The sequence below is a fragment of the Oncorhynchus nerka genome, linkage group LG1 (genome assembly GCF_034236695.1).
Source record: "Oncorhynchus nerka isolate Pitt River linkage group LG1, Oner_Uvic_2.0, whole genome shotgun sequence".
NCBI lineage: Eukaryota > Metazoa > Chordata > Actinopteri > Salmoniformes > Salmonidae > Oncorhynchus > Oncorhynchus nerka.
Window position 1 is genome coordinate 52,062,520 of NC_088396.1, and position 14,098 is coordinate 52,076,617.

The 14,098-nt window shown below is 46.5% G+C and overlaps 1 protein-coding gene across 1 annotated transcript in view; it reads left to right on the forward strand.

The window, feature by feature from the left end:
* Positions 1-14,098, forward strand: part of LOC115120142 (integrin alpha-V-like) — a 106,810-nt gene that overhangs the window by 84,556 nt on the left and 8,156 nt on the right. The window contains 5 exon segments of the mRNA XM_065019604.1: positions 5,672-5,752; positions 9,363-9,468; positions 10,044-10,202; positions 10,811-10,939; positions 11,161-11,274. Of these exon segments, the coding sequence (XP_064875676.1) occupies positions 5,672-5,752; positions 9,363-9,468; positions 10,044-10,202; positions 10,811-10,939; positions 11,161-11,274 (589 nt within the window).

Consider the following 14,098-nt stretch of genomic DNA (forward strand, 5'->3'; position numbering starts at 1 on the left):
CAAAGATCCATCTGCTGGCCAAGGCCCGCGAGCTTTCTGAATCGCTGTATCTCCAGCTCACCGCATGAAGAGGAATAAACAGACTCACCCCATCGCGACGTCCCCCAAAGGTTAACTCTCTAGCCCTCGCTATCTCCCTGCTTGCTAATTCGGCCTGCTAACGGCTAGCTTGTCAAGCTCCGGTCCGCTAACTGCTACCTTGTCTAGCTCGGGCCTACGAACTGTTAGCTTGTTAGCACAGGCCTGCTAACCGTCTGAACCACCGCGTCCCAATCACTCTCTGACCCCATTTACTTTCTATCTCTTTTTGATTTTTAACTTGTTTATACCTTCCGGAAACCTGCCTCACCCAATGTGATACGGAATCGCTGTTACTTTTACTCTTATTTTTATTTTTATGACACACTCAAGAACCTCCAGACGCTAACCAGCTAACTAGCTACAAGCTAGTTAGTCATTGTTAGTTTTTTTTAAAAACCTGGATAACACTCGCCAGCCCAGCCCCCCTGCCCATCCACCGCTGCCCCCTGGACACTGATCTCTTGGCTACATAGCTGACGCACGCTGGACTGTCCATTAATCACGGTACTCCTTTCTGCTTGTTTGTCTTACCTGTCGGCCCCGTTGCCTAGTCAACGCCATTTTACCTGCTGTTTGTTGTGCTAGCGGATTAGCCTCGCCTACTGTTTTTTAGCTAGCTTTCCAAATTCAACACCTGTGATTACTGTATGCCTCGCTGTATGTCTCTCTCAGATGTCAATATGCCTTGTATACTGTTGTTCAGGTTAGTTATAATTGTTTTAGTTCACAATGGAGCCCCTAGACCCACTCTGCATACCCCTGTTACCTCCTTTGTCCCACCTCCCACACATGCAGTGACCTCACCCATTACAACCAGCATGTCCAGAGATACAACCTGTCTCATCATCACCCAGTGCCTGGGCTTACCTCCGCTGTACCCGCACCCCACCATACCCCTGTCTGCGCATTATGCCCTGAATATATTCTACCATGCCCAGAAACCTGCTCCTCTTATCCTCTGCCCCCAACGCTCTAGGCGACCAGTTTTGATAGCCTTTAGCCGCACCCTCATACTACTCCTTCTCTGTTCCGCGGGTGATGTGGAGGTAAACCCAGGCCCTGCATGTCCCCAGGTACCCTCATTTGTTGACTTCTGTGATCGAAAAAGCCTTGGTTTTATGCATGTCAACATCAGAAGCCTCCTCCCTAAGTTTGTTTTACTCACTGCTTTAGCACACTCTGCTAACCCTGATGTCCTTGCCGTGTCTGAATCCTGGCTCAGGAAGGCCACCAAAAATTCAGAGATTTCCATACCCAATTATAACATCTTCCGTCAAGATAGAACTACCAAAGGGGGCGGAGTTGCAGTCTACTGCAGAGATAGCCTGCAAAGTAATGTCATACTTTCCAGGTCCATACCCAAACAGTTCGAACTACTAATTTTGAAAATTACCCTCTCCAGAAATAAGTCTCTCACTGTTGCCGCCTGCTACCGACCACCCTCAGCTCCCAGCTGTGCCCTGGACACCATTTGTGAATTGATCGCCCCCCATCTAGCTTCAGAGTTTGTTCTGTTAGGTGACCTAAACTGGGATATGCTTAACCCCGGCAGTCCTACAATGTAAGCTAGATGCCCTCAATCTCACTCAAATCATCAAGGAACCCACCAGGTACAACCCTAACTCTGTAAACAAGGGCACCCTCATAGACGTCATCCTGACCAACTGGCCCTCCAAATACACCTCCGCTGTCTTCAACCAGGATCTCAGCGATCACTGCCTCATTGCCTGTATCCGCCACGGAGCCGCAGTCAAACGACCACCCCTCATCACTGTCAAACGCTCCCTAAAACACTTCTGTGAGCAGGCCTTTCTAATCGACCTGGCCCGGGTATCCTGGAAGGACATTGACCTCATCCCGTCAGTTGAGGATGCCTGGTCATTCTTTAAAAGTAACTTCCTCACCATTTTAGATAAGCATGCTCCGTTCAAAAATGCAGAACCAAGAACAGATACAGCCCTTGGTTCACTCCAGACCTGACTGCCCTCGACCAGCACAAAAACATCCTGTGGCGGACTGCAATAGCATCGAATAGCCCCGTGATATGCAACTGTTCAGGGAAGTCAGGAACCAATACACGCAGTCAGTCAGGAAAGCTAAGGCCAGCTTCTTCAGGCAGAAGTTTGCATCCTGTAGCTCCATCTCCAAAAAGTTCTGGGACACTGTGAAGTCCATGGAGAACAAGAGCACCTCCTCCCAGCTGCCCACTGCACTGAGGCTAGGTAACACGGTCTCCACCGATAAATCCACGATTATCGAAAGCTTCAATAAGCACTTCTCAACGGCTGGCCATGCCTTCCGCCTGGCTACTCCAACCTCGGCCAACAGCTCCGCCCCCCCGCAGCTCCTCGCCCAAGCCTCTCCAGGTTCTCCTTTACCCAAATCCAGATAGCAGATGTTCTGAAAGAGCTGCAAAACCTAGACCCGTACAAATCAGCTGGGCTTGACAATCTGGACCCTCTATTTCTGAAACTATCTGCCGCCATTGTCGCAACCCCTATTACCAGCCTGTTCAACCTCTCTTTCATATCGTCTGAGATCCCCAAGGATTGGAAAGTTGCCGCAGTCATCCCCCTCTTCAAAGGCGGAGACACCCTGGACCCAAACCTCTATAGACCTATATCCATCCTGCCCTGCCTATCTAAGGTCTTCGAAAGCCAAGTCAACAAACAGGTCACTGACCATCTCGAATCCCACCGTACCTTCTCCGCTGTGCAATCTGGTTTCCCAGCCGGTCACGGGTGCACCTCAGCCACGCTCAAGGTACTAAACGATATCATAACCGCCATCGATAAAAGACAGTACTGTGCAGCCGTCTTCATCGACCTCGCCAAGGCTTTCGACTCTGTCAATCACCATATTCTTATCGGCAGACTCAATAGCCTCGGTTTCTCGGATGACTGCCTTGCCTGGTTCACCAATTACTTTGCAGACAGAGTTCAGTGTGTCAAATCGGAGGGCATGCTGTCCGGTCCTCTGGCAGTCTCTATGGGGGTGCCACAGGGTTCAATTCTCGGACCGACTCTTTTCTCTGTATATATCAATGATGTTGCTCTTGCTGCGGGCGATTCCCTGATCCACCTCTACGCAGACGACACCATTCTATATACTTTCGGCCCGTCATTGGACACTGTGCTATCTAACCTCCAAACGAGCTTCAATGCCATACAGCACTCCTTCCGTGGCCTCCAACTGCTCTTAAACGCGAGTAAAACCAAATGCATGCTTTTCAACCGATCGCTGCCTGCACCCGCATGCCCGACTAGCATCACCACCCTGGATGGTTCCGACCTTGAATATGTGGACATCTATAAGTACCTAGGTGTCTGGCTAGACTGCAAACTCTCCTTCCAGACTCACATCAAACATCTCCAATCGAAAATCAAATCAAGAGTCGGCTTTCTATTCCGCAACAAAGCCTCCTTCACTCACGCCGCCAAGCTTACCCTAGTAAAACTGACTATCCTACCGATCCTCGATTTCGGCGATGTCATCTAAAAAATGGCTTCCAACACTCTACTCAGCAAACTGGATGCAGTCTATCATAGTGCCATCCGTTTTGTCACCAAAGCACCTTATACCACCCACCACTGCGACTTGTATGCTCTAGTCGGCTGGCCCTCGCTACATATTAGGTCGCCAGACCCACTGGCTCCAGGTCATCTACAAGTCCATGCTAGGTAAAGCTCCGCCTTATCTCAGTTCACTGGTCACGATGGCAACACCCATCCGTAGCACACGCTCCAGCAGGTGTATCTCACTGATCATCCCTAAAGCCAACACCTCATTTGGCCGCCTTTCGTTCCAGTACTCTGCTGCCTGTGACTGGGAAGAACTGCAAAAATCGCTGAAGTTGGAGACTTTTATCTCCCTCACCAACTTCAAACATCAGCTATCCGAGCAGCTAACCGATCGCTGCAGCTGTACATAGTCTATTGGTAAATAGCCCACCCATTTTCACCTACCTCATTCCCATACTGTTTTTATACTGTTTTTATTTTATTTATTTATTTACTTTTCTGCTCTTTTGCACACCAATATCTCTACCTGTACATGACCATCTGATCATTTATCACCCCAGTGTTAATCTGCAAAATTGTATTATTCGCCTACCTCCTCATGCCTTTTGCACACATTGTATATAGACTGCCCATTTTTTTCTGTGTTATTGACTTGTTAATTGTTCACTCCATGTGTAACTCTGTGTTGTCTGTTCACACTGCTATGCTTTATCTTGGCCAGGTCGCATTTGCAAATGAGAACTTGTTCTCAACTAGCCTACCTGGTTAAATAAAGGTGAAATAAAAATAAAAAAAGATACAGAGGTAATGAGCTGGTGTTCAGTGTTCATCAGCTCTCAGAGCAGGACACGTTTGTCAAGTTTGACCTGCAGATACAGAGGTAATGAGCTGGTGTTCAGTGTTCATCAGCTCTCAGAGCAGGACACGTTTGTGAAGTTTGACCTGCAGATACAGAGGTAATGAGCTGGTGTTCAGTTTTCATCAGCTCTCAGAGCAGGACACGTTTGTGAAGTTTGACCTGCAGATACAGAGGTAATGAGCTGGTGTTCAGTGTTCATCAGCTCTCAGAGCAGGACACGTTTGTGAAGTTTGACCTGCAGATACAGAGGTAATGAGCTGGTGTTCAGTGTTCATCAGCTCTCAGAGCAGGACACGTTTGTGAAGTTTGACCTGCAGATACAGAGGTAATGAGCTGGTGTTCAGTGTTCATCAGCTCTCAGAGCAGGACACGTTTGTGAAGTTTGACCTGCAGATACAGAGGTAATGAGCTGGTAACAAAAACGGGTTCAGAACACAAGTCTTTCTTACAGGTGTGGCTTTTAGAAATAAAATGTACTTTTCCTGAGCTTTATTTCCAAACAACTGGGTGTGTATACAAGTCTCTCTCGCGAGACTTAATGAACCTACTAACCTGTATAAGGAATGGAATGAAACGGTATCTCATACATCGTCGAATGGTCATAAAGTTAGGACCTAATTTAACTAAAAATCCTTTTTAGAGAAGAGACTCCCTGTACATACATCCACACACATCCTGACTCTGTGGTAGCAGACAGTGAGACTAAAAGCGTGTCCCAAACTGCACCCTACTTCCTATATTGGACCACTTTGACAAGAGCAAATGTAAATATATATATATATATGGTATTTCTCTTCTCCCTGGTTGGATTGAAAGGAGCATGTAAATGACAGAGTAGCTGTATCCTTTGTTGTTATGACAGAAAGCCTCTTGTTTACTCTCCTCGCTAACCCAAGGTCACGCTGGTCCTCTCTACAAAAAAAACCAACATATTCTGTTGATCAAAGTCATTGTTAAATTGTTTAGAATATAGTTGAGAAGCCCATGTGTCTTGTGGTGGAATTGTCTGGAGTTTTTGTATATTTCTTATGAGGCTTTAGCAGCTAGTTCAAAATCACATGGACAAAAAATGACAATACAATGCAACGGTTCCACCCTGTGGACATTTTGTGTTTTAGCATCAACCTGTACTGTGTACACTGCTTATCTGATGTTTTCACGATCTGGTCTTTCTTTTTCAATAAGTTAATAATATAATACTGTCTTTCAGTTCCAACCAGTTCAACAGCACCAGCAGTCTGGTCTCCAGCATCACTACGCTGGCTGTTCTGGCCAATGTGGATGTCAGAGGGTATGTTGACATGTCTTCTCCAATGTTGGCCATTACTGAACAAAAGCTTAGCCGTTTAAGTACAGAAATATCATCTAATTGAAGTGTGCAAAGAATGTTATTTCACTTTAGTATATTCTCCTGCATTTTATCCTACCTTAATGGGCAGGTGAGAGATCACCAACATACCTTATCCTACCTTAATGGGCAGGTGAGAGGTCACCAACATACCTTATCCTACCTTAATGGGCAGGTGAGAGGTCACCAACATACCTTATCCTACCTTAATGGGCAGGTGAGAGGTCACCAACATACCTTATCCTACCTTAATGGGCAGGGGTGAGAGGTCACCAACATACCTTATCCTACCTTAATGGGCAGGTGAGAGATCACCAACATACCTTATCCTACCTTAATGGGCAGGTGAGAGGTCACCAACATACCTTATCCTACCTTAATGGGCAGGTGAGAGGTCACCAACATACCTTATCCTACCTTAATGGGCAGGTGAGAGGTCACCAACATACCTTATCCTACCTTAATGGGCAGGTGAGAGGTCACCAACATACCTTATCCTACCTTAATGGGCAGGTGAGAGATCACCAACATACCTTATCCTACCTTAATGGGCAGGTGAGAGGTCACCAACATACCTTATCCTACCTTAATGGGCAGGTGAGAGATCACCAACATACCTTATCCTACCTTAATGGGCAGGTGAGAGGTCACCAACATACCTTATCCTACCTTAATGGGCAGGTGAGAGGTCACCAACATACCTTATCCTACCTTAATGGGCAGGTGAGAGGTCACCAACATACCTTATCCTACCTTAATGGGCAGGTGAGAGGTCACCAACATACCTTATCCTACCTTAATGGGCAGGTGAGAGGTCACCAACATACCTTATCCTACCTTAATGGGCAGGTGAGAGGTCACCAACATACCTTATCCTACCTTAATGGGCAGGTGGGAGGTCACCAACATACCTTATCCTACCTTAATGGGCAGGTGGGAGGTCACCAACATACACCTTATCCTACCTTAATGGGCAGGTGGGAGGTCACCAACATACACCTTATCCTACCTTAATGGGCAGGTGGGAGGTCACCAACATACACCTTATCCTACCTTAATGGGCAGGTGGGAGGTCACCAACATACACCTTATCCTTAATACAGGTGGGAGTTCACCAACTTAATGGGCAGGTGGATAGGTCACCAACATACACCTTATCCTACCTTAATGGGCAGGTGGGAGGTCACCAACACACACCTTATCCTACCTTAATGGGCAGGTGGGAGGTCACCAACACACACCTTATCCTACCTTAATGGGCTGGTGGGAGGTCACCAACATACACCTTATCCTACCTTAATGGGCAGGTGGGAGGTCACCAACATACACCTTATCCTACCTTAATGGGCAGGTGGGAGTTCACCAACATACACCTTATCCTACCTTAATGGGCAGGTGGGAGTTCACCAACATACACCTTATCCTACCTTAATGGGCAGGTGGGAGTTCACCAACATACACCTTATCCTACCTTAATGGGCAGGTGGGAGGTCACCAACATACACCTTATCCTACCTTAATGGGCAGGTGGGAGGTCACCAACATACACCTTATCCTACCTTAATGGGCAGGTGGGAGGTCACCAACATACACCTTATCCTACCTTAATGGGCAGGTGGGAGGTCACCAACATACACCTTATCCTACCTTAATGGGCAGGTGGGAGGTCACCAACATACACCGTATCCTACCTTAATGGGCAGGTGGGAGGTCACCAACATACACCTTATCCTACCTTAATGGGCAGGTGGGAGGTCACCAACACACACCTTATCCTACCTTAATGGGCAGGTGGGAGGTCACCAACATACACCTTATCCTACCTCAATGGGCAGGTGGGAGGTCACCAACACACACCTTATCCTACCTTAATGGGCAGGTGGGAGGTCACCAACACACACCTTATCCTACCTTAATGGGCAGGTGGGAGGTCACCAACACACACCTTATCCTACCTTAATGGGCAGGTGGGAGGTCACCAACATACACCTTATCCTACCTTAATGGGCAGGTGGGAGGTCACCAACACACACCTTATCCTACCTTAATGGGCAGGTGGGAGGTCACCAACACACACCTTATCCTACCTTAATGGGCAGGTGGGAGGTCACCAACATACCTTATCCTACCTTAATGGGCAGGTGGGAGGTCACCAACACACACCTTATCCTACCTTAATGGGCAGGTGGGAGGTCACCAACACACACCTTATCCTACCTTAATGGGCAGGTGGGAGGTCACCAACACACACCTTATCCTACCTTAATGGGCAGGTGGGAGGTCACCAACACACACCTTATCCTACCTTAATGGGCAGGTGGGAGAACACCAACATACACCTTATCCTACCTTAATGGGCAGGTGAGAGGTCACCAACATACACCTTATATTACCTTAATGGGCAGGTGGGAGGTCACCAACATACACCTTATCCTACCTTAATGGGCAGGTGGGAGGTCACCAACATACACCGTATCCTACCTTAATGGGCAGGTGGGAGGTCACCAACATACACCGTATCCTACCTTAATGGGCAGGTGGGAGGTCACCAACATACACCGTATCCTACCTTAATGGGCAGGTGGGAGGTCACCAACATACACCTTATCCTACCTTAATGGGCAGGTGGGAGGTCACCAACATACACCTTATCCTACCTTAATGGGCAGGTGGGAGTTCACCAACATACACCTTATCCTACCTTAATGGGCAGGTGGGAGGTCACCAAAATACACCTTATCCTACCTTAATGGGCAGGTGGGAGGTCACCAACATACACCTTATCCTACCTTAATGGGCAGGTGGGAGATCACCAACATACACCTTATCCTACCTTAATGGGCAGGTGGGACGTCACCAACATACACCTTATCCTACCTTAATGGGCAGGTGGGAGGTCACCAACATACACCTTATCCTACCTTAATGGGCAGGTGGGAGGTCACCAACATACACCTTATCCTACCTTAATGGGCAGGTGGGAGGTCACCAACATACACCTTATCCTACCTTAATGGGCAGGTGGGAGGTCACCAAAATACACCTTATCCTACCTTAATGGGCAGGTGGGAGGTCACCAACATACACCTTATCCTACCTTATTGGGCAGGTGGGAGATCACCAACATACACCTTATCCTACCTTAATGGGCAGGTGGGACGTCACCAACATACACCTTATCCTACCTTAATGGGCAGGTGGGAGGTCACCAACACACATCATAAAATGCAGATTGTGTTTAGATTATAATTAGCAGGTAATTAGCTGGTAATTAGTAAATATCTGCCAGCTCATATCCCAGGTGGGACCTTCAGCTGTGTCTGTCTGTCTGCCTCAGACCTGAGGGTAACAGAAGGGTTTAGTTTGATGGAATGTATGTATCCCATGATAAGTGGTTTAGTAGCAAAGACAGTACTGATGTCCCCTACCATCTCTCATATAGTAATGACTTTACTGATTCACGGTAACAGAATGTGAAGAAATGCAGAATGTACTTTATAAGTAAGTATAGCCCAGACGTTGAACCCCAATCCCCCCCTTCCCTCTGCTGTAGGGTGGCGCTTCCTGACCAGGTCTTCCTGCCCATCGCTAACTGGAAGCCCAAAGAGAACCCTGTCGTAGGAGACGACATCGGTCCACAAATACTGCACATCTATGAGGTCAACCATGACACTGTTCCCTATATAGGCTGGTCAAATGACACCCTATTCCCTAGATAGGCTGGTCAAAAGTAATGCACTATATTGGGTTCCATTTCATGACATTAGACCCGCTGTGTCGTGACATTAGATTCACCGTGTCGTGACATTAGACCCTCCGTGTCGTGACATTAGATTCACCGTGTCGTGACATTAGACCCTCCGTGTCGTGACATTAGACCCGCAGTGTCGTGACATTAGACCCACAGTGTCGTGACATTAGACCCTCCGTGTCGTGACATTAGATTCACCGTGTCGTGACATTAGACCCTCCGTGTCGTGACATTAGACCCACAGTGTCGTGACATTAGACCCGCCATGTCGTGACATTAGACCCGCCGTGTTGTGACATTAGATTCACCGTGTCGTGACATTAGACCCTCCGTGTCGTGACATTAGACCCTCCGTGTAATTTACCTGTAGATTAATGTCAACTGATAAATGTAAAAACGGACATAGCTGACCTTTCACGTAACACCGATATAAGTCAGTGAAGCCTGGAGCAGTACCGGTAACTACAATCTGTCTTATTCCAGTTGCGTAACAGAGGTCCCAGTACCTTCAGCAAGGCCATACTGGACATCGAGTGGCCCTACAGGTTCAACAACGGCTCTCTGCTCTACATCACTAAACTAGAGGTGGACGGAGGCATGAACTGCAGTACAGACATGGAGATCAACCCACTCAATGTCTCAGTATGTGATATTCTCTTCCTTCCATTCACCATTTCATTCAGCCAAGACACTGGCTCTTCTTCAATTGTCTAAACAGTCTGTCCTCTCCGATGCTCCTCCCATTTATTGCACTGATCTGAAAGAAGTGACCAGGTGAACGTCAGCCTACCGACCAGGTGAACGTCAGCCTAGCGACCAGGTGAACGTCAGCCTGGCGACCAGGTGAACGTCAGCCTGGCGACCAGGTGAACGTCAGCCAGGCGACCAGGTGAACGTAAGCCAGGCGACCAGGTGAACGTCAGCCAGGCGACCAGGTGAACGTCAGCCTAGCGACCAGGTGAACGTCAGCCTGGCGACCAGGTGAACGTCAGCCTGGCGACCAGGTGAACGTCAGCCTAGCGACCAGGTGAACGTCAGCCTGGCGACCAGGTGAATGTCAGCCAGGCGATAAAACTAACCTGCCACTGCATCGTTACACCAGCCAGTATTTTCCGCCAGTTGAAATGAACAGGAGGAGACAACGAGGGAACAGATTGTTAAACAATTGAGATAGAGCCTCCGTTGCTATGGGTGACATAATAATCTAAGTTATTTGAAGGGATTCCTCTCTCTCTCTCTGTCCGTTCTAGAATCCTTTGTCAGCAGAGACAAATGGTTCAGCTTCCACCAGTGGAGACAATACAGAAGGGAGGAACAGGAACCATGTTCACCGCAGAGAGCTGGCAAAGAAAGAGATGGAGGGAGACCTGGAAACTCTGGTAATTGGCGTGATTACCTGGCTAATGCTGTACTGTCATTTTTTACCAGGGTTTCGGGTCAATTCCATTTCAATTCAGTTGATTCAGGAAGTAAACTGCAAGTCTGAAATGTACTTTCTGAATCGCTAACCCTGTTGGCTACAGTACTAATGTAATCATACAGATGGCATTAGCCATATGGATTGTGTTTAATGTCACTGTGAATGTGTCTCCTCACTCAGGACTGTACCAAGGCCCAGTGCCTGAAGATCCGGTGTCAGGTGGGCCGTGTGGAGAGAGGTCAGAGTACTACCCTGTATGTCCACTCCAGACTGGGGGTGGCCACCTTCCTCAAGGTGAGACTCCTGTCTGTTATCCCCTAGAGCAGTGCTTTTCAACTCTTCACATACCAGGTCTGGAGCCTGCTGGTTTTATTTTCTACCTGATAATTCATTGCACCCTCTACATCACTCCCTGATTAGAGGGGAACAATGGAAGAAGAAAAACCCGCAGTGGAACTGGCTTCGAGTTTAGTTTGAAGGGACCGAGACGTTCTATACTAGCCTGGTGGTCCCAGATGTGTTTGTTCTGTATTGTGCGTCCACTCAAGACTATAGGGGGATGACCACCTTCCTCAAGATGAGACATTCCACCTTCTGTAGTTGAAGCATACAGCAGGGTTGTGTTCATTAGGCACCAAACTGAAACATTGGGGGTACTATCTATCTATCCAATGAGAAATGCCGTTTCTGATTTCCATTTCAAGACACGTGGCTACAGTGTGCCCCAGTGGCGATTTTAGCATGTAAATCTTGGTGGGGCAAACCAACATTTTTTTGCATACCAGCAAAGCCACTATACAACACAACACTAAACAATACATGAATTGCACTATAACAGTGACAAACGGTGACCACAAACTGTTAGGACCTACATAAAGCTGTCCCAACAGCAGAGTCCCAACACCTTACCACTGCTACACCTGTCTATCAGAGGAACCTTGTCTGGCAGTGAAACAGTTCATTCAGACTAATTTACTGCCTTTAAAAAAAACTTAGCTTACTTGCTTAAACAAATGTGATTTCTACTGACAATTGATATGAACAAACTATGGCATAAGGGGATGACAAGCAGATAAGAGGAAATCCCTTATTTCGATTAAGATATTTAATGAGCGAGCTAGGATGGACGTAGTCAATATAACTATTTCTTCAGCACTTTTGAAATGTACAGCGACAGAATTCAGAACATGGGCTGTTCTTACAGTGTTCTCCCTGTACACCAAGTCAGAACCGTGTGATAAATAAAGGGGGCATATAAAGCAGACAATGCTCTTACAATATTCAATAATATAATTTCTCTAAAACAGGTTAGAGGCTACTTGTGCACCACCAAGTCAGAACCGTAGGATAAATAAAGGGGGCATATAAATCAGACAATGAAAGCTCTTAGAATATTCTATGATTACATTTCTCTAAAACAGGTTAGAGGCTACTTGTGCACCACCAAGTCAGAACAGTAGGTGAAATTAAGAGGGGGAAAATAGACCAGATTGTTAAGGTGAGGCACATGGGCTACTAACAGCTTATGAAACAACATACACTTAGTATGACTTTCTTAACTACAGTATATCTCCCTGGCATATTACATCCTTAATGCAGCGGTGTACAACACATTTTTGGACTCACCTTGCTGTGCTGTGCTCACGTGGAACAGGAAGGTGAAGCGGCAGTCCTCCGTGGGCAAAATTTTGTCATCAAAGTCTGGCATTCTCTGGATTTATGGTGCTTTCAAGACTGGGAACTCGGCAAAAAAACAAGGTCGAATCATGATGACATCAGTGATCTTTAGTTAGCCACCGATTCCTTCCAAACCACTCATTGTTGAATTTACGATTACCATCTTGTTGTGTAATGTTTATGTCCAATAGCCAATGAGCACCAATATGTTTTATCTATCATTTATCTTCATTATTTCTCTTCATATGACAAATATTAAAAAAGATTTGCCAGTAGATTGTCGACGTGATTCACGATGATGACTGCTAGCTTGCTAGCTAAGATTGTGAAAGTATGATGTTGACATGATCCGTCTAATCAAAGCTACGGTAGATATAATGTGATTGGGACATCATTTTATCTGTGGCCAATGACCTACAGCCTTCTTGGATGGGCACTTCTAATGTAACTCTATGGCAGCACCCAAGGGGCTTGAATTTTCAAGGTCTACCCTTAGATTTGGCAGTGACGTAGTGTCCCCATGAGTGACAGAACACTGAGCCAATCACGGCACAACAAGAGGACATTACCAACCCCTACGCTCCGTATTTTCCACTGGCTGCCCCAACATCACAGAAAGCACTGAGCTAGGCTGAAACACCTGAATCAAAAAAGACAAAAAGAGACCATGTTTGTAAGTTTTTTATTTATTTTTTACATTGTTTGCAAACTGATATGCGACACGTATTAATGCCAAAGTAACATGCAACCAGGCAACCCCAAATTCCCTGAATGATGGGTCGCCACTGGTGTGCCCTAATGAACAAGAGCCTGGTACACCTGGTTGAAGCATAGTGTATGCTTGGTAAGGCTCGCTATTGACGCATCACACTGGATCTGCACAAATAGATCTGTCACCACCAGACTAGCTATATGTGCCATAACTTAAATATATCTGTCACCACCAGACTAGCTATATGGGCCATAACTTAAATAGATCTGTCACCAGCAGACTAGCTTTATGGGCCATAACTTAAATAAATCTGTCACCACCAGACTAGCTATATGGGCCATAACTTAAATAAATCTGTCACCACCAGACTAGCTATATGGGCCATAACTTAAATAAATCTGTCACCACCAGACTAGCTATATGGGCCATAACTTAAATAGATATGTCACCACCAGACTAGCTTTATGGGCCATAACTTAAATAGATCTGTCACCACCAGACTAGCTATATGGGCCATAACTTAAATAAATCTGTCACCACCAGACTAGCTATATGGGCCATAACTTAAATAAATCTGTCACCACCAGGCTAGCTATATGGGCCATAACTTAAATAAATCTGTCACCACCAGACTAGCTATATGGGCCATAACTTAAATAAATCTGTCACCACCAGACTAGCTATATGGGCCATAACTTAAATAAATCTGGCACCACTTAGGTTGGAGTC